The sequence below is a fragment of the Gouania willdenowi genome, chromosome 3, assembly GCF_900634775.1.
Source record: "Gouania willdenowi chromosome 3, fGouWil2.1, whole genome shotgun sequence".
NCBI lineage: Eukaryota > Metazoa > Chordata > Actinopteri > Blenniiformes > Gobiesocidae > Gouania > Gouania willdenowi.
This window is the reverse complement of record NC_041046.1, coordinates 1650640-1673921: the sequence shown is the minus strand read 5'-3', so window position 1 is coordinate 1673921 and position 23282 is coordinate 1650640. Positions and strand designations below refer to the sequence as shown.

General features: G+C 38.1%; 1 protein-coding gene across 2 annotated transcripts in view; it reads left to right on the top strand.

Moving 5' to 3' along the window:
* The window catches only part of cdh8 (cadherin 8), a 190429-nt gene that overhangs the window by 57006 nt on the left and 110141 nt on the right, over positions 1-23282 (top strand). For both annotated transcript variants that reach the window (XM_028434324.1, XM_028434315.1), the window contains exon 3: positions 8413-8707. In XM_028434324.1, the coding sequence (XP_028290125.1) occupies positions 8413-8707 (295 nt within the window). The remainder of the gene's footprint in view (positions 1-8412; positions 8708-23282) is intronic.

The window sequence follows — 23282 nt, the reverse complement described above, 5'->3', positions numbered from 1 at the left end:
TCTCTGACTCCTCTCTGCCCCCGCCAATTTGTTGCTACCATTTCTACACATTCTCTTGTCAAAACAATAGAATAAAGTGACCCCCCCCCCTTAATAAATGTCTATTTGTATTACCCCACATATAATGGATATTTAACCTCTGTGACTTCATATTATCCTGTTGTGCTAGATTTATTAAAAAAATGTGTTCATGTAGTTTTAAATATTAGCTGCATCATGGAACCTGTAACATTTTTCTTCAGTAACAGAATAGCAAAATATAGTAGTGAGTTTCTTATTGACTTCACTAATGAGGTATTTGATGACAGGGCTGGACTCTCTTTGGGCACATCCATTGTCCATTTACTGTACATTTTGTGGAATCCTGGGGAATAGTCCACAAAACTCGATGCAGATTGAAGGTCTTTACCTGCATGAGAAATAATTTCTTCAGCTATTTTGGTGATCTCAAGCACAGCAATATTGATTTCATAGTTATTGAAGGTGTGGGTAAAGGGTATGTCCCCTCTGACGGAGAGACAGGGCACCTTTGTACTCAAGATTGTTCCCACCTAATATAGCTCAATCAAACACCCTCATTATTCATGGGCGGGGTTCAATTAGACAATTCTTCCTGTTGGGAAATGGAGAAAGGGAGGCGGCAATGGTCCTTGGTAAGACTGAAGAAATCTTTTTTTCCAGAAGGAGAAGAGCTCATTCAGTCATCTAACAAGTAGCTCTGTTGGCCATTTGGTGCTGGGCCACACACTCATCTCACCCAACCTCAATTCCATGGGTTATATTACGTGCTAAAGTGTTGAATACCACTCTGTTTGAAATTGGGATTTGTGGACACAGGTTGGTGTGGGAAAGCGGTGGCTGAGGAGAGTGACCACATACTGTATGCCATGAGAAATGTTGGAGGTGATAGTGGAAGAGGCAAATAGACATGTTGTGGAATTACATCAAATTATGCAACTTGTAGACTTTTACCAAAACTTTGTTAATTTAGAGTTTAAAATAGTATTTGCCTAAAACAGACGTATAAAAGTCTAAAAATTATGTTTGGATAAATACATTTTTGGCATTTCTATTGTTCTACATCTTCTCCTTGCAACATTCACTATAGCTTTTTCAGTGTAATGCTGTGACAATTACAACCTAACTGTCATAGTTGTCAAAATGGTTGCATGATACACAAATACAATAATGCATGCTGCATTATTGTATTTGTTTTTTATTCTCCTAATATGTAGCGGATGGATGATCAGCCCACATTGTGTTTTCATCAGAGGCCAACACACTAAATAGATTGTGTGTGCCATGTTGCATGCTTGACAGATGCAATCCTGATTGCATGGGGTTGTTAGATCCCCCGTAATGTCCATCAACACATATTGACATTTGTGGAAATTTCTAAATGTGCAAAGTCGGCCCCTTGATTTTTTTAATACAAGCGGAGTTCACTTCACCACATCTGTAGTGGAAATCTCAGACCCCTTACTGTGGACTAGCTTAGATAGCATTCAGATGAAGCAGTAGAATATGTATTGTCTACAGTGTGTGCTTTCAGACAGTAGCTGACAAGTTGCATCACAGTGACAGCATCTCCTCCCTCTGGCGCCTCACTTTCGTCTCCCTCTCCTTTAGTCCGACTGGTACATTTATAGGAGGACAACTTGTCTTATCTACCATTTGCCCTGACAAGGAGCAAAATCATTTGTCTTCTCTGCTGGGCTATACTTAAGCACTAGGAACCCTGAGCCTGAGGCGGGGTGCAGAGTAGGGAGGGGTGATACGTGGGAGTACTGTATAAGCTGTAGAATCTTTCTCATTAGGACATGTGATTGTTCTAGTGATTGTAGAGGAAGCTCATCTTCAACAGAGACTGACATATTTCCTCTTTTTCAACTGCTGACAGGAAAAACAGTTCTGATTTGGAAATGTGATTAGCAAAAGGAGACACAGCAGTCAGTGTGGGGATGTGAATCTACAGACAGCATACCACCATGGGAAAAATTCTTCAGCCAACCAAGCTCCTCTTCCTCAGTCGGAACTATAGCTTTTAATCATCTGGAGGTCTGTCTTTTTACCAGCTCAGCAGAGAGGCCAGGAGCCATAATAACTTTATCATTCTGAATACAGTCTCCATACTCCCTGATGACATGTATTTTTTCCCTGATAGATAGTGTTTTCATTTATATATTGTAATCCAATCGCAGCTTACTTTGGTTACAAGAAAATGAAACCACACAACCACCGTACGTTTTAGTGTTATATGAGGAGTCATGGGGTATTGAATTTCTAAGTTGGAGAGAGAAAGCTCAAGTTCTTTATCTAGGTTGTTTCCTTCAATACTAGAACATAGCAACAGTGTTCATGTGAAAGGCTTTGTTTACCATGTGCTTCAAAACATGTATTGGTGTTTAGTGGGTCTAGTGTGTATTGTAACACATAGTCATGTTGTTATTCATTATCAGCTTGCTTCCTAAACATCAAAGTCAATGTCACAGATTGTCGGTTCTGTTTTAGTTGCCCAGGCAACTCAGTTACCGGGACCCGTGACAGATTCACCCCACCACCCCCCACTCCCACCCCTTTTTTAGTAATTGTACTGTTTGATGACCATTTGTGCACTGCAGTGTGAAGGCTGTCAACAAACCAGGTGAGCAGGGCATTTAGAGGAGAAATCACAGCAGAGAACTCACTTCACCTTAACTCTCAGGAGTTAGAGTTGCTTCAAGCAAAAATGATGACTGATGAATGTATGACTTTCTCTTTCAAAGAAAGAACACCAACTGCTTATTTTTTGAAAAGATGATTTATTTACCCATTGTTTTTAGACTGCTGCAATGCCACATCCTGTTACCGTGACAACTATGTTTTTTGTATTTTAATTTAAAAATGTTTATTGTTTAGAAGTGCAGACAAGAAGTCGAGTCAGGCCTATAAAAAGAACAGAAGTCATACTGAGGACACACACTTTTTCAGAACAACAACAAGTTTTCCTCTCCTCTTGAAAAAGCACAACATCATCACACTACAATGAATCAATGACAGGATGACCTTTCAGATCAAAACAGACAATTCCCAGAAATGTTTTATTGGGGTGCCAAAATTGTCAGAAATTTTTCACTCCACCCTTTTCTCCCTTTTTATTTGCAAAACCTAGCAATTGTCAGAATCTGGGGTTCTGTGGTTATTTTGTAATTTTTTTTTATTGCTAATGTTCTTCAGTTTAGTGGCACAACTAGCATTTTTGCATGTGTAATGCTAAAGCTCATGGGTCCAAACTGTGGTGCTTTCTTTTGCTTTAGTTCTTGTTTTGTATTGTTTCCTAACCTATTATGTTGTTAATAACAATAATAATAATAAAGGCTTGGATTTATAGCACTTTTTTCTATGAGACTCAAAGCGCCTTACAGAAACCGTTATTCAGTCATACCTGTGGTGGTGAGCTACAACGTAGCCACAGCTGTCCTGTGACATATTACGACCCCTCTGACCACTACCAACATTAATTCACTATTAAAAACCTATTCATACGAGACAACGTGGGTAAAGTGCCTTGCCTAAGGGTAGAGCTTGATTTGAACCCCCATCTTTTGGGTTAGGCCTTCCTTGTGTATTTGACCCCCAATAACTTTACTATGTGTGAGAGGGTGTGTTGATTTTTGCTTACTGTCTCCACTCAGGTGTACCTCATTCACTGGTGTTTCCAGTACTACTTAAGGTGTGTGTTCTATGGATTATGGATTTAGTTTTTAATACCATGTTGGATTTAGGGAGTTTTTGTTGGTGGGCACTTGTTTAAATTATTACTTGTTTTTTAAAAAATACTATTATATTTGTATCATCATCTTTATTATTATCAGGGCTATACACAAACTTATCCAGTGGTGGCACTGGTGTGACCAACTAGAACTGCAAGCAGTTATAAATTTTTCATAATTGCAGTGCCCCCTAGAGGCCTAATTTATTCAAATTTGCGCAATATTTTGCGAATATTTTGCCCAAACTAAAAAAAATTTCTGAACTGTAGATCAGGTCCACATGAGACACTCTGCGTGCGAAGTTTCACGCTGATTGGACAAAACCCCAAAGATGAATTTGAAAAGTAGGTTTTTGATATGTAGTGACTTACAAAGAGCAATGTGCTGTGGAAGTGGGCGTGGCCTATATCAGAAAATGCGACTCTATGTAGGGAACATGTGGATATGAATTTTATGAAGATGTGAATTAAATTGTGAAAGTTAAAGGCCAAAATGTTTTTGCAAATACAGCACCACCTAGTGGCGCAATTTTTGGTATGGGTGGTCTATGTGGTCTTCTATGTCTACCCTGTAAATTTCACTGCCCTCAACATAATAATTCAGCAGAAAGAAATGTTTGTTTATTTATGTGTTATGATGTCATTAGCCACGCCCACTTTGACCAATCGTGAATAACTTTGAGATATCGCCTCAGGAGGGACCCAAGATCATACCCTCCAAATTTGGTAAAAATTGGTCCTGCCATTTAAGAGATATAAATATTTGTTTTTGTAGCGCCCCCTAGTGGCCTACATCATTCAAATTTGGCACATTTCCTCACAGTCACATGCCAACTAAGGAGTTCAGATTTGGTGTTGTTAGCAATTATTTTGACCAAGATATGAGTTTGCGTTTTAATAGCTAGCTAGAAAACTTTACTTGTGAATATTTTGCACATATTTTGCCTGAACAAATTTTTTTGCTTAACTGTAGAACAGATCCAAATTAAGACTCTATGTGCCAATTTTCACACTGATTGGACAAAACCCCAAAGATGAATTTGAAAAAGTAGGTTTTTGATATGTAGTGATATGTAGGAGGAGTTCAAAAAAGTATGTTTTCCAGTTTTTACAATTTTGCTCCAGAAAAGTTAAGGCGGAAATGGGCGTGGCCTAGCCTAGGTGATTCAGTGCTATTCAAGGAATCTGTGGATATGAAGGTTTTAAATTTGCAACAAACGGTGTGGGAGTTATTGGCCAAAACGCGTAGACCTTTGTTATAGCGCCACCTGTCGACGAATAAATGTGAATTTTTGCGTCCAAGGTCCCCTGGGGGTTTTGGACCCAACGACCTAAGGGCACCACCCTACCTTGCACAGTTTATTCTGCAGCACCACTTTTACCAACGGAACTATAAAAGGTAACAATAATAATCGGAACGATTACAATAGGGTTCCTAGCACCGCTGGTCATAGGAACCGCGTATGCTTACATAGCGGGTCCCTGGCCCCGCGGGCTTGGCCCCCTAATAATAATAATAATAATGGGTCCTCTATGATTGTTTGTTCTGTGCAAGGGTGAGTCTCTCTTATATTATTCTATGTGCTAAGAAAGATGCTAGCAGCTACAATGTAAACACACACACACACACATGGCTGATGCACGTTCGTGCACTACACAGGGATGAAAATACTGAACTCACACAGAGCCGTTTAGAGAGTTGAGACTTTGGTGTTGCAAAACGTTTATTTTTTGTGGTACTTCTGTGTCTCTCTTAACAACCTGCGACGGATTATGTGCAAGACGCACGCGAGAGATAACGCACGGAGGAGATCGATGAAGACACACACACACACACACACACACAGTATTTATGATAGAAATATACTAAATGAGTAAAATAAAATAAACAATATTTATACAAAAAATACAACAACTGACTGCAGAATCACACTACAATGGCAACAAAAAACAATAACTGAAAGATAAAAAAAACACATAATGATGACATTAAACCAGGAAAATTGCACCCACATTTTGCACCCGCAAATATACCCCTTATGCTCCCACATGAATGCATACTTCCGACAGGCACTGTACTTGTAATAATAATAATAATAATAAGGCTCAGTCCCAAGTCCAATCACAATTGTTTTGTTGAAATAAAAAATATGATTATTGTGTGTATTAGACTGACAGTTTGACAGATAATTCTGATGAAAGACATTACACAAATGTCTGATATAAAAAGTTCTAAAGTAATATAAGTTCACTGTAAATCGAAGGCAGCTTGGCAAGCCTCAGAAATGAAACATTTTTGTCATATAAATATACTCTACTTGATGTAACATTTAAAAATAACACATAGAAAACTATTTATGTGCAGTCTACCTTCAAATGAGCTTTAAAAAAAAACATTTGATTGATGGAGGTTTTTCTTATGTTTCTTGTGGATTGGTGGATCAGTGAGTATGGTGTTTGTGCTGTGTGTAACCAAGTGTAAAGTAGTATTATAGTAGAAGTGATGCGGTGGATTTTAAGAAGTAGCTTGTTATCCTTATTTTGGGCTGAATGGTTTGTATCATTAAAATGTGTGAAAGAAGGACAACATCTAACAGGACAAGAGTCAGAACAGGATTAAACCTTTAACCTTTAAAGGTTTTAGCTTTAGCCTATATCAGTTTGTTTACTTGGAGTATTGTTACGTAGTAGATGTTCTTTTAATTGATTTTCCACAACTTTCTGAAATTATTTTGCTGATTTCAGTTACTTAATCAAAACAGTTTTTGTTGAATATTTTGCATCCTTGACTTATAGTGTTTTTAGTTAATCAAATGCACAAAATATATCACATTTAATTGAAAAAAGAATGAACATTCTTGAGTAAGGGGATATTATATATCAGTGTATAAATGACCTATTTGTGTCCCACAAACAGATCTGCTTTTTAAATACTTTTAAAGCAGTTTAAAATTTTAAGAATTGTAACTGTGTCATCCTCCGAGAACCTCAGGGATTTTCTTTCAATGACTCAAAGATTGGGAATAACAACTCATTTTAGAGAGAGGTTTTGGCACCAACAACCACCTTTTACAAGATGTGTAGAAAAATCATATATATATATTAGTATGCGAGTAACCTTACCTGACAGCATTAGTGCCAAATAAGATTGTCACTTCTTAGCAAACGTGGATTAAATGCTTAATGCTTAGCTAAAAAAAATGTATATATAGCACAGCCGTAATCCATATGTTATATAAAGAATGGAACATTTGATAAGCACAGACATACACACATACATGATGATCTGCAGGCATTGCACTACAAGAATTCATACATTGGATGAAAAACTGACAGACCGTCATTAATTTTGGCTCATTTAAAGAGTTTCTCAGCATGCAGGATGTTGCGAGGCATTTGTGGTAATGAGCTTCATCGTTCATTGAAAGTGATGGCACAATTAGGAAAACAAAAGTGCAAGGTGTGACAATTTAAGCGAATATGCTTTGTCAGTGTCTGTGAACAACACTTTGGAGACAGTACATGCATAAAAGCTGTCTTATAAAAAATTTGCTGGGGGTTTTGGAGGTCGGGATGCCTGTTTTCTACCTCCTACCTCACTGCTCTACAGCCCAATTCACACTCCCTTGGGGATCTGGGCACAAATGCCTTGGCAGAAAATGAAATTAAAGCTGCTGAATACAGATGTCCTGATGCATGCCTGTGAGCTTGTGGGAGTGTTTTTATTTCGAGAGGCATGTGAGCTAACAAAAAAGCAAGTGGATGTAAGCAGGGCTGCAAGTGAGAGCAAGTATACAGTTGTATTTGCAAATGCTGCCTTTCACCTTCGCCTCTGGGTGTCACTACTGGGATCAGGAGGGTTGTAACAATGGTGACTTAGAGTAAAAGAACCCGCATCATGTCTATAGGTATTTGCTTTTTGTCATGTCAACACGTCCAAGCTTTTTCATTTCTCTGCCCTTCAGATTGACACAGCACTTAGGGTTTGTCTCTTCCTCCATCCATGGATGTTAGAGCAGCCTAATGCACCATTGTCAGGCTCATTAGTTATACACAGCCCGTTGCAGCCAGCGGAATCCGACCACTCAGCCTAGCGCATAATTCAGCTTTAGTGAACTAATAAAACTGTAATTACAAAAATAATGAGGAAAACACAGCATTGTCCAGTATCTTTGGGGCTAGTTATTCTGTGGGTGCAAGCTTGTGTGCAGAATTTCCTCTTTAATTTTTTATGGATTTTTTCCACTCTTCTTGCTGTGTTATTGAATGCACATTCAAAGCATTTTTAGCTTCCCTGCTTTTCAGACTGTGGGGAGCAATATGCTTCTGCAATGTGTTTGTGTGATGTATTTGTGATGTATAACAAGGAACCAAGTATGCTAAGGTCCATTTCCTGTGCTGCTTATAAAGTTATTGTCCTCAGCGGGACTCATTTAGCAACAATGAGCCACGTTTAGTGTCTGCACTATGCTAGTTTTTGCTAAGTGCAGCAGCAAAAAAACACCACATATTGAACACTTATATGCATTTACATGAAACAAACTTCCAGAATATGCTGAGCATATCACCTTGAATTCATGTATATAGGCCTATTTGTGCATTAACAGTTTGATATATGCTTCACAACTTCACAATTTCTCTTATGATTTCATCTTTTGCAGCTCCACACGGACCTGGATGTGGGCGGTAAGAAAATCAAGTATGTCCTTGCTGGCGAGGGTGCAGGCACCATCTTTGCCATCAATGAGTTTACGGGTGACATCCATGCCATGAAGAAACTGGACCGGGAGGAGAAGGCTGAGTACACGCTAACAGCCCAGGTCATTAACGCTGAGACAGACGAGCCATTGGAACCTCCGTCTGAGTTCATCATCAAAGTCCAGGACATAAACGACAATCCGCCACAGTTCAATGAAGGCCCATACCGAGCTTCTGTTCCAGAAATGTCTGCTGTTGGTAAGTCACAAAAGAAGGACCTCATTTTTGCTCTGCTTCATTCAGCAGCGTAATCATTTACTGAGATTTTCGAGGCAGCTGATCTCTAATGGGCCATTGCATGAAAATAATGAGTGAAAATGAAAGAATGAAATGAGCATGCATATTTACATTCTTTGTCACAATTACTGTTTTGGTAAATGAAAATAAAAGAACGATAAATCAGAAAAAATAACCGAGGACCATAGTGCAAGGGAAATGTCATGGAAAAGGGTAATGTTCTACACACAAAAAGCTTATAATTTATGAATCTGTGCACATGTGTCACCTCCCTGTCCATGCCGCCATTTAAATATGCAAATCATATTAAAATAAAAGCGGCATCGGAATTCCCTCAAACGTATCGGGTGATTGCAGCCCTTACCATCAGTGAAACAGAAAAAAAGATACTTTTTAAGTGATTAGACCTTAGGAAACATGTTAATCAGAGATGAATCAATACACAATAAGTCTTTAGAATCTAGATTTGAAAATACCAGTGTATGGAAGAGGATATCTAAGAATACGATTCATGAATAAACTGTATTATTTTATTCTTTTAATTGATAAAATGAGACATGAGAGGAAACAAAGTCAAGTGCATCACTACTGAGTGTCGCCAAAAGCATCAATAGCTGTAAAAATGTATGTACGCCACCCTTTGAGGTTTTATGATCCCTGCACGTTTCCATGTATATTTTAGTTTTGATACATTCAGATTTTACCATAAAAAAGAGCGGAGGCAGATTTCTGTGCGCATGCATGTGTACATGAGGCCTCAGGACTGACATTATGAAGCCTGCCTTTGAAAGACAATACAATGATTATGGTGCATAGTGAGGTGTTTTTTAAGACCAGATCTTCGAATAAGTACATTTGGAAGCTTTTAGGCCAAACTTGTGAAAACAGTGTAGGATCGACTTGTTAACAATAAGCAAAATAATCAGCCAATCAGTTTCAGAAAACCTCTTAGAAAAACTTCAACATCAAGCAAGTAGTAAATGCCACTACAAATGTCATTCCATCTCCCCTAAACCAGGACTAGATCAAAACCCTTTGCCCCACTGAGTGGCAAAGTCTAACCTTCACTATAGTACTGAAAGCCAGAAAAAGAAAACTCAGTAAACATAACAATTCAGACTCCTTCCTGCAGTGTCAGCATGTGGCGCCCCAGCACCTGCCCTTCTAAAAGTCTTCAATTATACACCTTCCTATTATGTATAGGTCAAGACTGTCTATATCCTTTGATGTGTATCATTTGGGAAAATATGGAATCCTTGCTGCATTCTTTAACATTTCCCTGTGTGCGGACTGTGATGTGATTTGAACTGAGAATCACTAAATATTCATGGCAACAGTCAAGAACTCTGAATATTATATTAGATTTGTGACAAAAAACTGCCGAAAAGTAGACCTGCTTTATTACTGAAAGGAATGCCTCTTCAGATATCTAATAAGCACTAGGAATTGATTATTATTTTTTTTAAAGGTACGGTAGGTGATTTTCAAAAGCTAGCATAATTTTGAATGTAGCCTCCCCGACGGCTCCGCCTTTACCCCCCTCGCTTCTCCCCTTCTGTGCTCCGTTTCACTTACATGCATGCGTACAGCTGTTGCAGAGGAGGAGCTCAGCTCATCACTTGTATTGTCTAGTAACTTTGTTGTCTCATGTCCCATTCAGCAGTAAGTAAACAATAAACTTTACCATTATATATGTTACAAAATGTGACCAAAAACTTTGTTTTAACTCTGTCAGTGGTGACACGCTTTCAGTGTGAGCTCGTGCATGCGAGGGATCGAGAACGAGCAGGCAGACAGGGAGACGTGATTGGTTAAAAAAAAAGTTTCATTTTTTTTCTCCATTGGTCGAAGTTATTACAGGTTTACAGCTGCTACAGTTGACAGATTTTTGTCGTTCCTTTTTTAGAGCACATAAGATCTTCATATCTGTCAGGACATAAAGACAATTTCAACCAAAAACTTAAAAAGAAAATTGCCTACCCTAGCTTTAAGGAACATTACTATTAAATGTTATCGGTAATACTTTTTATGAAGAACAATATTAAACATGTGATATTTACACTTCCTGGATTCATATAGACTGTTTTATTAGGATCTGAGAGAATGTGACTAAATTATACATTTTTCATAGAGTATAGAGGTATACTGCCTCAAGCCGCTCTAGATTTCTGAACAAGGCTTGATATTTGCTGAATATATATGAAATATGTTTTTGTGTTTCCTGGTATTTCTTTTTTTGCTTGGGTAGTTAATTGTTCTGTTTATTGTAACATAATTTAACTGCTGGCAGTTTTTAATTGTATGCATTACATGTGATGAAATTTAGTAGAGCAGTAGGTGGGATTTGTACAATTTGATTGAGAAAGTACTTGTTTTTAATCTGTATATGTGCACAAGCATAAAATCCAAACTATCAATAGGTTGTAGTTTGACACCAGCTTTATAGACCTGTCTAAAACTATGGATGGTGCAAACTAATATCCAAGAACCTTCAACATCTGTGAAAACAAGTGGAGCAGTGTGTGTTCACTTACCTTACCAACTTACCAACTTACTTACCAACCATACAAATAATCCGTCCATTAGTTAGATTGCACTGGCTAATGGTAATACTAATTGGCACAAACAACCATTTTTCAAGCATACAGAAAGTGGAAAAAACCTGTCTATGGCACAGTATGCAAATGTATTCATATATTTCCATTCATATTCTGCTCATGCATTTAAATGACCACAGTAGGATGATAATGCAGAGCTCATCTCAGATTAGCAGCAACCTGCAAGTGGATTGTTAGGCTCTGATTTGTTCTTGAGCAGAGGCTCAGCTCTGACCCCAGATCAGCAAGAGTGTTGTAAAAAAAAAAAAAAGTCTTATCAACAGTAGGAAAGAGATCTGAGTCTTTCATAATGCCTTTTGACATTGAACAAGTTCAGGTGTGGTGCTGGAGTCTGTTATTGAGTGATGTGTTTGGTATTGTGTTTCCTTCACAAGCTTATTCTTGTAAACTGTCATGGGCTTGACATATTGAGGCACATGGCGTTTAATAGGATCAGTATTATACTGCTCTTTGAGGCCCTGTTTACATGAGAACGTTTTCTCGTTGAAACGCAAAAGTTTTGTTGCTTTTTGGTGGTGCATTTACACTGCAACTGTGTTTTGGTCCTTCGAAACGGAACTTTTTAAAAACGTTTTTGAAAACGCTTTTTCCTACATCTCCGCGTAAACAGGGAAACAACACTTTCTGTGTCACGTGCATGCGAACTGATGCTGCAGAGCCTCAGACGTTAGCTTTAATCATACCTACAAAGTCAGACCCAACCCAGCCCGTAGCTGTCAGAATATCGCCCGAACCCGAATAAAATCGATCTCTTTTTAAGCCTGACACTATTCACATCCGTGCGCAATGCACACGTGTAAGCAAGTTTCTTTAATAACTCAGCTTTATTTGATAGTTACTCATCCTGCATTAAACTGTTAACGAGAACAGTCTGTGTAAAAAAGATACAAATTAAGCCCAACCCCAGGTTCGTGAACATAGCTCTCTGTAGGATTGCAGCATTGTGATTGTCGTCAGAATCTGGTGCAGGCATAAATACGTCTCTGCTGACCCAAGTGACCATAGGTGTAAAATACAAGGTAATATTCAAACCTAACTAATTTAACTGCCCCAATATTTTTGTCCAAACATAAATTTCAAAGCGTTTAATTTAAAATTTCCTACGTTGATGTGTGATGTGTTTTACAACCATTTAATGACAAAACACGTAACACATTTATATGCCGCACCCTTTCCCAGCTCCACACTTGGTAGCTTCCATCCCCACACACGAATCGTTCGCCCACCCCTCCTCCTTTCATCCTCACTCAATTATAATACCTGTCAAGTCTCCCATTTTGGCCGGGAAACTCACGTATTTTACCCTTGTTATAATAAGTCATTAGTGAATGCCAGAGAACCACACGAGTGAGCATAAGAAATAAAATAAAATATGTGATGAAGATAAAATGTAAATGCAAACTTAAAGACAACCAACGTGAAAATAAATATGCAATGTGTTGACTTGTATATGAACTGTAACTATATTAAATAAACAAATGTGCTTCATATATCCATTTTGTTTTCATTTAGGCTGTATTACAGTATAATGAAGGAATTAGGGCTGGGCGATATATCAAGATTCAAGATATATCGAGTTTTCTATTTTGGCGATATAGAAAACTACAATATTGCAGATATTGATAATATGTTAACATACATACAATATTGCAGATGTGTGTATATATATATATACAGTATAAATATCAATATATGCAATATTGTAGTTTTCTATATCACTAAACTGCAATATCGCAGATATTGATATGTATATATATTAGCGATGCACCAAAATGAAAATTTGTGGCCGAAACCTAAACCAAATAAAATTTAAACGCTTGTCCAAATACCAAATATTGAATGCAGTTGTTTAGTTTTTCACATTTTTTTTAAAGAAAGTAAATGTTTATTGAATATTCTGACATTTTTTAGATATTCCAGTAGCCTTTACTTTTCAAAAAAAGCACAACAAAACCCCAGCTTCAAATAAAACAAAACATGCATTCCAAATAAATAAAAAAAGTGCGTTAAAGGGGAGGTATGACAAAAAAAAAAATCACTTTCTAATAGTTTTGCTACAGTGATATACATCCCTTTAGCCTCATTCAGATGGACAAAGTGCAGAAAGTTATGTTTCCTCCCTTCCTTGTTATTCCACATTTTGTAAAAAGTCAGCTCCAAACGGGCAAGTTGGATTTTGCCCACATTGGTAGGTGACGTCACCTAACACGCCTCCTAGAATATTAACTCCTCCCTCTCCAACTATCTAACAGCAAAAACAAACACTGCGGTTTAAAATAGAATATTTATTATACTTTATTACCATATATGTAGGTGCAAACTGCACAACTTTTTCTGATCGTGTTGGGAATCACTGCTTGGAGCCACGAACCCATTGTTTACACACAGTTGTTAGCAATTCGTGCTAATGCTACACCAGCCTATGCAGCAACACCCGGTGTAGTGTAAGGAGGAAACGATGGGGATGTTTACTCATTTGTGGTTCACAGCGCTAACAACGGACTTGGTTGTGGAATTGGACGGCTTCCAACTTTTACATGGAGGAGAGAGTCTGGTTGTGTTTGTGTGGAAAAGAGGAGCTGTTGTTGCTGTGCTCCTGCAGCAACGCGCACACACTTTTCCGACTCAAAATCACTGCCCGTTGTTTGATTTCGTCATTGCGTCACATCATTGCGTCACACGCTACTATTTGGCCTTGCTTTTAACAGTGACACTTGGCATGTCCGGGAGGAGGAGGAAGTTGTGTGTGTACAGACTGATGGTAGATAAACTTGGAGGAACGCCAAAATACAGTAAGAAATCCATTCAACTCTGACCCAGATAGCAAAACAAGCCAGAAACAAATCTCAAATCTCAGATAGTCATAGTACAAAATATTCTGTGGGTTTTAAAAAATCAGTCAAAATGCTCAAAAACAGCTGGCACTGAGGGTGGTCGAAATTCTGAAAATGGCTGGCACTGAATGAGTTAAAGAGCCTAAAAAAGTCTTAAATATATATTTTCAATAAAAGGTTTTAAAAAGTATTAAATTGTCTTAAATTCAGATCAGATAGGTCTTAAATGTGCTTTAGTCACGTCACCACGCTCTTCTCATCCTATTCCATCTTGCCGTCTGCGGCTCATTCACAGCACAACCAAAGGGTTTTTTCTCAGGCAAATCACACCATTTACGAGTCAGGCTCATGTTACTACTACAGACTACAAATGCGATAATGTGCATGTGGGTCAGATTAAAGCCACAAACCATTCACACTGGAGTCTGATGCAGGTCACATTTTAAATGATAATGTGAACGGACAATAAAAAAAATCAGAATTGAGCATTAAGGCTTGCAGTGTGAACCCAACCTCTGTCTCTCTCTCGCCTCCGCGCTGTCACCCGACGACAACCCATTCAACACTGACACAAAAGTGCTCCTGGACATAGCATCATGTCTCGGCATTAAATACATTTGATTTCATATTTCATCCGTATCTCCTAGATAAGTGCTTTCGTTTTTTATTTATTTATTATTGTATTTTATCATTATTATCAGTGTTGGGAACGTTACTTTAAAAAAGTAATTAGTTACAGTTACTCATTACTTGTCCCAAAAAGTAACTGAGTTAGTAACTGAATTACTCTATAATAAAAGTAACTAATTACCAAGGAAAGTAACTATTTGCGTTACTGTTAAAAAAAAAAAAAAGTTGCTATATGTCAAAGAATTAATATTTTTTAGATGCGCGTTGTCGTGAGGTGCTTCATTAAATTTGAGTTGCTCACAACGGATGTCGACAAAGTCTTCACTCCTGGATATAATGTAAACTTCACATGCACATTCTTGTCTTTGACCACAATTAATTTAAAGTAGTGTTTGTATCGCCACCATCTCTGCTGCTTCATCAAATCTGCAGTGTGTGTGTGTGTGTGTGTGTGTGTGTGTGCTGGCACAGTGTAAAAACACTGGCTCTGATTGGCTACTATGAAACATGATGCCGCCTTAGCCAATCATAATCGCTCACCTTGTTTTTAACCCACCTCCTCACTACAGCTGAGTAAAAAGCCAGGGTTGTTTATTCAATCAATACATGTAACGCACAACATTTAACATTCAGTAACGATTACGGCGTTGTAAGGGCGTAAATAGTAATTAGTTAGATTAGTTATCATAACGCCATCTATTAGCCTGGCATGTTTACTACATCGTTTTGAATGCTTCCAGCAGTCCCATGTAAACATAGATTGTTTTGAAAACATTGCAGTGTGAATGTAGAACTCTTTGGAAACAAAAACAGAAGCAAAACGTTGTCGTGTGAACAGGGCCTGAAAGAGCTTTAGCTCATTGCCATGATTGCAGCTGAATATTTATATTACCTGCTTTGGTTGAGGCAAAAGGTAAAGGCCTGAGGTGTAAATACATTGTATCCTATCTGTCTAATTCTGGCTCCTTGATCCCTGCTGAAAAGTAGTGTTGCTCTCCAACATTTTGTCAGATCAAAGCATAGGCAGCCGTGGTGATGGGATTCAATGCCAAGTGGTAGTTGGCAGTAATCTACATTTTCCAGTGCAATATTGCATAAGAAATGCAAATCTGCATCTCTTTGTTGATTGTTGTTCTCTTTTGTCACTCCTTGTACAATAATCATTCAGGAACGTTTTGTTGTTGGTTTAAAAATATTTTTTATTTGTAAGCTGCTACAATCTTTGTAACATTTTCATATGCTGCAGCAGCATGAGCAAAGTAAACACCCTGGACAGACAAATGGTGAGTCATTTATCCACCTGCCTTGTATATATGAATTATTATTTTTTTTCATTTACAGCTGTGTTTCATCTTTATCATACCAAAATGAGAATTTGTGCGAGCACCAATGAATTAATGCAAGCGTGTGGAGCAGTTTATTACTAACACTGTCCATGGTAAATAAAGAGTGAATAAATAAATAATGCATATGAGCAGATCTCCAAGTGGCAAGCATGAAAATGTAATTACAGCAATTGGTAAAAAAGATGCAGCGTTCTCGCTGGGCGTTAAATTGTAAGTGCTGAGTATGCAGATGTGTTGGTGCTTTGCTTGAACCCCACCTGGGTGGAATAATCAGAAATTTAATCCAGACCGTAACTGCCTGCTTCTCCTGACAATGTCATCCACTTAGAGTGCTTGTCAGTTCCAGTCCAGGTTTCATCAGTGTCTTCACGGCTTCATGCTTATCAAAAGCATATCCGTCTGGTATCAGCAAGACCAGGAACAAAAATCAACACCCACATTTTATCTGGACTATGGCTAGATAGAACCCCTTACCTACACAGTCATCCTCACAATGAATGTCACCCCCACCCCTGCAGGAAACAGTCCCTATAGCCCGATGAGATATGTGACATGGGCCACCGAGGTCGCCATGTTTCCTGTGCGTAGAGGAGCATAGAGGTTAATGGGAAATGAAGGAGAAAGACCTTTTGTTCTTTCTTTAAAAGGGCCAGTCGGATAAGACGTGGGGCTTTCAGTGACTTTTCTCTGACTTTCATTTTCACTGAATAGCTGAGAGACTGAAGGTGATGACCATTTTAATCGGTGAGTGGATTGTCTGACAATGTCAAGTTTGAGAATAGAGAGAAGCAAAGAGCAAATGGGTTAGCCTAACTGAAGGAGAAATGGCTAGACAGAACTCAGTTTTATGTTATTAGTGTAAGTGGCCAGTAGCTAAGTACAAGTTGGTGACTAGTAATGAGTTGGGAACTCTATTGCAAATGAAAAGTGTCAACGAGGGGCATTCGTATTGTGTTGAATGTGGGTGTTATGACATCAACAATTTTACTGAAAAGTTAAGAGCAACTGCAGTTTATTTCAAATGTTTGCACACAATTTAAAAAATATTAATAATTTACTACCCAGCAGTCAGTGTCATTATTATGTTTTTGGTACACTGTCCATGATATCTGTGTTCAGCAAGAGAAATGCTAGCTATCAATTTTCTTAAGCAATTGAGAAAATAAATATGTGGAAGCATCATTTTATTGATTAAACATTATAAATCTGTCATTACTGTAATATCTTACTATGTTCTTGCTGATAAAAGCTTTCCTTATTATTACAAAACTACCTGCAGTTAGCCACAAGCTATTCATTCTATTCTGGCATTAGCTGATGCAACAGTTTGCCAGCTTCAGGCTAACTGCAGCAACATTAAGTGACATTATGAATGTAGGATATTATGTATTACATCATCTACTTGCTCCAGACTAACCCTGCATTTCTCTGCCATCATTATTTCTAAATTTTTAGCACTGTTGCTTTTTTTAAGTCATACCATTGCATGGTTTTTTTCTGTATGAGTTGCTAGTTCACTTGCACAGTAAAATAAAATGTGGGACATGGGGTAAAACACAATGTGGTGCTAAGAGTAATTTATATTTTTAGATCTGGCAATGAGTAAGCACAAAAATCAGTAACACTAAGCAGCCATTTTGCTAACTATGTTCAAATCTCTCTTTGGAGCATTTTACAAGGTAACCTATCACCCTGCATCGTGATGACAATGCACTCTGTAACGTAGGCATCAATAGGCCCTGCACTCTGCAGCAAAAGTTTCCCACCTGAGTTAGCACAAGAGCGTATAGTCTTGCAGGATGATCCACCCATCATCCATCTCATCAAAATATTCTATTTGATTTGTCCCTGTCCTCCAGACTTAATTAAAAAGAAAAAATAAATCATGACAAAAAAAAAAAAAAAAAAAAAAAAAAAAACAGTCATCCTTCTAATCAACATCCACGGGGAAATCAGATATTGTTTTTAACTGCTGAGTTACAAGAAAGTTTCCCAGCTTGTGCAAATTAATATAGGTAATGGTGAATTGGTCATCCTTTCTGTGGTCTCAGAAGATCTCCTACTGTGTTGTGCAGAGACCTACTGTAAACAGGGCATGTGCTCAAAGTCAAAAAAGGTCAAATGTAACAGTGGTTATCATTGCTCCAGCAGAAACAAATATTTAGGTGTGGATTCACTAAGATCTAAAATAAAGGGTAGTAAACTACACGCGTTCCTAAATCCTTTGGTGGCACTGCTGTGGGAAATTCACTAACATTGCGGCACAAATTAGTGCGCGTTTAGACGTGGTTGAGACCGCCCCATTTGTATGAACATTTTGCTGGTTTAACATGGAGAGGTGAGTGCACAGAAGCATAAAATGACATTTGAAGAAGTGAAATTAGAAGGAAGTGGACTTCTCTGTCTGCTGCACAAACATTCAATCATGTAGAAAACAAAATAAAAAAATAAAAATGCTATTTAAATAACTTCATTAAACCTAATGTTATTTTTTCCCCCTAATTTAATGTGGATCTTCCAGTCCATGGAAAACAGGAACAGCTTTGGACGGAACCATCACCCACCATGTCTGAACTCCTGAATAGTGCTTTGTCAGGCAAACGCTAAAAGAACCTTGTGCCATTGCTGCGTAAATTACGCAGCTGGTCAGCTGACCCTGGCCTGACGCTCCTTGGCATCAACACGACACAAGTAAAAACATGGAGAGGGAGACACAGCTCAGGTGCATCTGAAGTGACATCCATGCAGCTCCGTGCACCGCAGCCACACCTGACTCCAGCTGTTTCTCTCCCTCACACACACTTGTCTGGATTTTTTTCACTGGCTGTTATTGACTATTGTTTTATTTAAATTATTTTCTTATACTAGGTATATTAACTGGAGCATTTCTTTCCATCTCCACTGTGTCAACATTCTGCCAGCTATGATCTCTGTGTGTGAGTTTGCACCTGTCTCTGAGTCGTACAACTTTTTGGCGCAGACACAGTCCCTGCAAACATTTCCAGGTTTTATGAATTTCAATGCATCCACTGCATTAATTTATTTGCATTTCCACCTGCTGTTTTTTTTCTCCCCTTTTGGGATCCACCTACATTACATATTCATCAGAGGGAAACGTGCTAAATGGATTGTGGGCTCATCGTGATGCGCTGAACAAGCTTGATTCCCTGGGGTTTGTACTAGGCTTGGGCAGTATCCAAATTTTGATACCGTTATACCGCCTCCCTATTTTACCACGGTCAGCATCACCAAACTGAATTTCAGGGTGACCGCGGGTCGTTAAAGAGCCTTAAAAAGTATTAAATTGTCTTAAATTCAGATCAGATCTTAAATGTGCTTTAGTCACGTCACCACAATAATTTTTGGTGAGCATGGAGTGAACGCTCTTCTCGACCCATTCCATCTCACCGTCTGTGGCTCATAAACATCACAACCAAAGGGTTTTTCCTCTGGCAAATCACATCCTTTGCTCATGTTAGTACGACAGACAGACCAAAGAATTATGGTAATCGGAGCTCGATCCTCGCGAAAATTAAGCTCCGCTTCCCCGTGCGCTGATTTGATGTTGACATTAACAGTTGTTCGTTAATATAACAGCAGGCTTACCACTAAAACAAGTATAGTAAATATGTCATTTCTATGAGGCAAAAATGATGTTTTAACTGTCGGTTTCGGGTCCGGCGTGGATATAAATACCTAATGTCTGTTGGGTACCTGTCGGGTTTGGGTCAGTGCTTGAAGGTTCAAATCATAAATGGTCTGTGTTTAAAAGCAAATTGGCACCACAAAAAGCCAAAAAAAAAAAAAAAATAAATAAATATATCTATATATATATATATATATATATATATATGTATATATACATAGTTATATACATGTGTCTCTCTTTTTATTTCTCCTCGTCCTTCTCCACCTGCTCATTCATTCTCCGACTCCACTGCACAAAAACTTTGACACAAACGCGACAATGCGCATGCGGGTCAGATTGGAGTCATACCGTTCCTGCTGGAGGCTGATATCAGTCACATTTTAAATGGTAATGTGAACGGACAAATAACGCAGTGTGAACTTAAAACAAAGTTTTAAGAAAGGGAGCCAAAGGGGCAAGTACTTGACCACCCTTCACAGATGCATGTTTCAACTGCAAGATTAACAAGCAGAATAGCTATGGAGCAATATTTGATCACAAGAGATTTTTTTAACTCTGGATTGAGTGTGTGCATTAAAAATGTTGTACAAATGTAATTAACAAATAACTCAACTTTGATTAAGTTAAAAAAATGTTTTTGTGTCACTTCATAAAATAGAACTAAAGATCTAGCCAACAATATTTTATTTCATTCTGTGAAGGTGTTGGTTCAGTTACCTATAACATTGAGTTATTGAATATATATATATAAATATATATTTTTTTTCAACCTATCTTTTAAAACCTCTCTTCAAGGTGCTTTCATCATGACTAGAGTATCATTATATCACCTAATTTAAAATGTATATCTTTGTCTCTATTGTACTTTATATGATACAACTACAAATCATCAAAATTAGAGTTTAGGCCTCATTCTTGTAATATAAATGGCTGTCTCCCATATTATGCTTACTAATGTATTGTACTGAAGGAAGAGTAAGAATCGCATTAATCTCCCAGTCTTTGAAATGTATCGAATTAATTTGGTTTTTGGATGTACAAACCTAAAGTATATGCATTTAATCTCCACATCATTAGAGATTAATAGAAATCCCTCATATCATTTGTATTACTTATGAAATGTACCCAATTCAATGGCTGCTTCAAAACTGTTTTGTATGTTTATTGCTTTTTTTATTTTCTAGGACCATGTTTCCCGAATTTAAAGTCTGCAAATGCAGCCATTTTCTTCTAAACACATTAAATAGGTCATACATGTATTCCTTAAAAAACGTAAAAAGCCATTCAATCATTTATTATTCAATTGTGGAGCTAGGCTTCACAAACTGTTTCAAATTTCTGTGTTTAGAATTTACTGACCGGGTCAGAAATTATAGCCGCGTTAACGTAGCCATCATTAGCATAAACCCGACCCTGCTGCTGAAGCACACCAGCCTCCAGCAGGTGCAATTCGAACCCCTAGCCAAAAACAAACCACATATTTGGACTCGGGGGAATAAAACTCGTCTGCTGGTGCCACATTTTCCATGAAATGAGCACTTTTTTGCATCACAAGTTGTTACTCTACCGAGAGAAAGATGCACATAGTTGGACTCAGGCAAAGCAGACCTTTCTGCTGACACCTTTAGCCCTTTCCGAGCACTTATGGAAAACCAATGGGAGAAGCTTTCACACTGCTCTCTCCCATAGACACAGTACATGGTTCCAGCGCCTCTAACTGACACGCCCCCAGCGTTTCAGAGGAGACTCAGAGATAATGGCTTGTTTTTCCATGATTCTGAGTCCTAGTTTTATATACTTAGCCATTTTTTTCATCTTTCAAATTTGGCTCAGTGGTCATTGACACATGTTTCTGTGGTGTGACAAATTCACGACATAAATTTATTTCTGCTTTACATGGATTGTTCTACACATCCCACAGGCTTAGCAAATCCTGTTTACTTGTTAATGAGGTCTTTGGCTTTAGGGTCGCAACAAGATGACAAATTTTCCCTGCACACGCCTGTCAACCATATGCTGTAATTCTGAGGCGCCGCCCCCCATATGCGGCTAACAAGAGGTTTATGATGAAGTTAGAGATAACAAAGGTTTATTGTTTATTGACATATGTGCAGTTAGAAACACGTTTTCCTGTACAATGAAATTACTACCTTGCTTATGAACTAAGATATAATAATGTGTTTATACAAGTTAAATCTAACAGTGGAAAATACAACACTGCCAATAGAACTAACAACAGCTGGATTAACCTTGATGAAGAGACAAAACAAGCTGCAAACTTGTGTGTCCAAAAGAGACATTCCCGAGTGGTGACATTATGGATGAAAAGGGAAAAACCTTCCAAACACCTTCGAAAGAGGAACTATTCTTGAACTGGAGGAATGCTAACAACGTCTGGCAGGGAACAAGGCCAACACAAACAACGATAGAGAGGAGGAGGAATAAAAAAATTAAAAAAAAGACAACACTGACTACAGATGAGAATACACAAAAAAGGACTGTTCAGAACAACTCAAGAATGTTTGACCAGAGAGACATGTAAACCCATGTAAATTTGCGATGGTAAAACAGATAAGCAAACTGTTTCTCTCGTCTCCTTTTTTGGCATGTACAAAAAAAAAAAAAAAATGTAAAAAAAAAAAGTGAACGTAACCATGTCGGAAATAAACTGAATAAATAAAAAAAAAATTAAAAATTAAAAAGGGAAGGGACACCTCAGGTAATTAGGAGGTCAAGAAGTGCCATCCAAGTGCTAAAGGAAGAAGGGGGTACAGGTAGTGTGGAAATGACCATATTTGCCACTCTTCCAGACATACTTGTGAAAAGTTGTTTCTGCTGATGGAACTAACGTGAGAGGTGCCCCAGGAGTGCTGGGCTGAGAGCAAGCTTCATTATCAGGGTGATTAATAAATACTGTTCAGACAGATGGCCCGTTTCCTCTGCTCACAGCCATGCTCTCTATAACCCGACAGAAATGAATACCTGCATTGAGGCGCAGACATTCGCCAAAGATCAGCTAAATTGGAGTGTAGACATGAAATTTGAAGTGACATTAATAGATTACCTGGAGTTGATTTGCATTTTCAGTGTTATTATGGGTGCTGCTTGCAGGACTAACAGGCACAGGCGTCTATGTAGGGTCTGTAATGATGTTTCTGATTACATTCTCATCACTGCCAGCAGCTGGGAAATAAGTAAAGGCTTGTTGCTGTGGAGTTGAGCAATAAATGAGCAGACATGATCAAGGAGAGACATATGGAAATGAGTGTTATGCAGACCTTTATCCGAGTCGAGTGTTTTGTGTGTTCAACTTACAGTAGAGAGCTTGTTATGATCACAGTTTATGTAACTCACAGTTTTACAAGAGATATAACTCTGCAGGGTTCCACAATCAAATATCACTGCTTCCTATATCAAAGCTTTTGTCTGTCTCTTTCTCTTATTACGTTTCAATAGCTA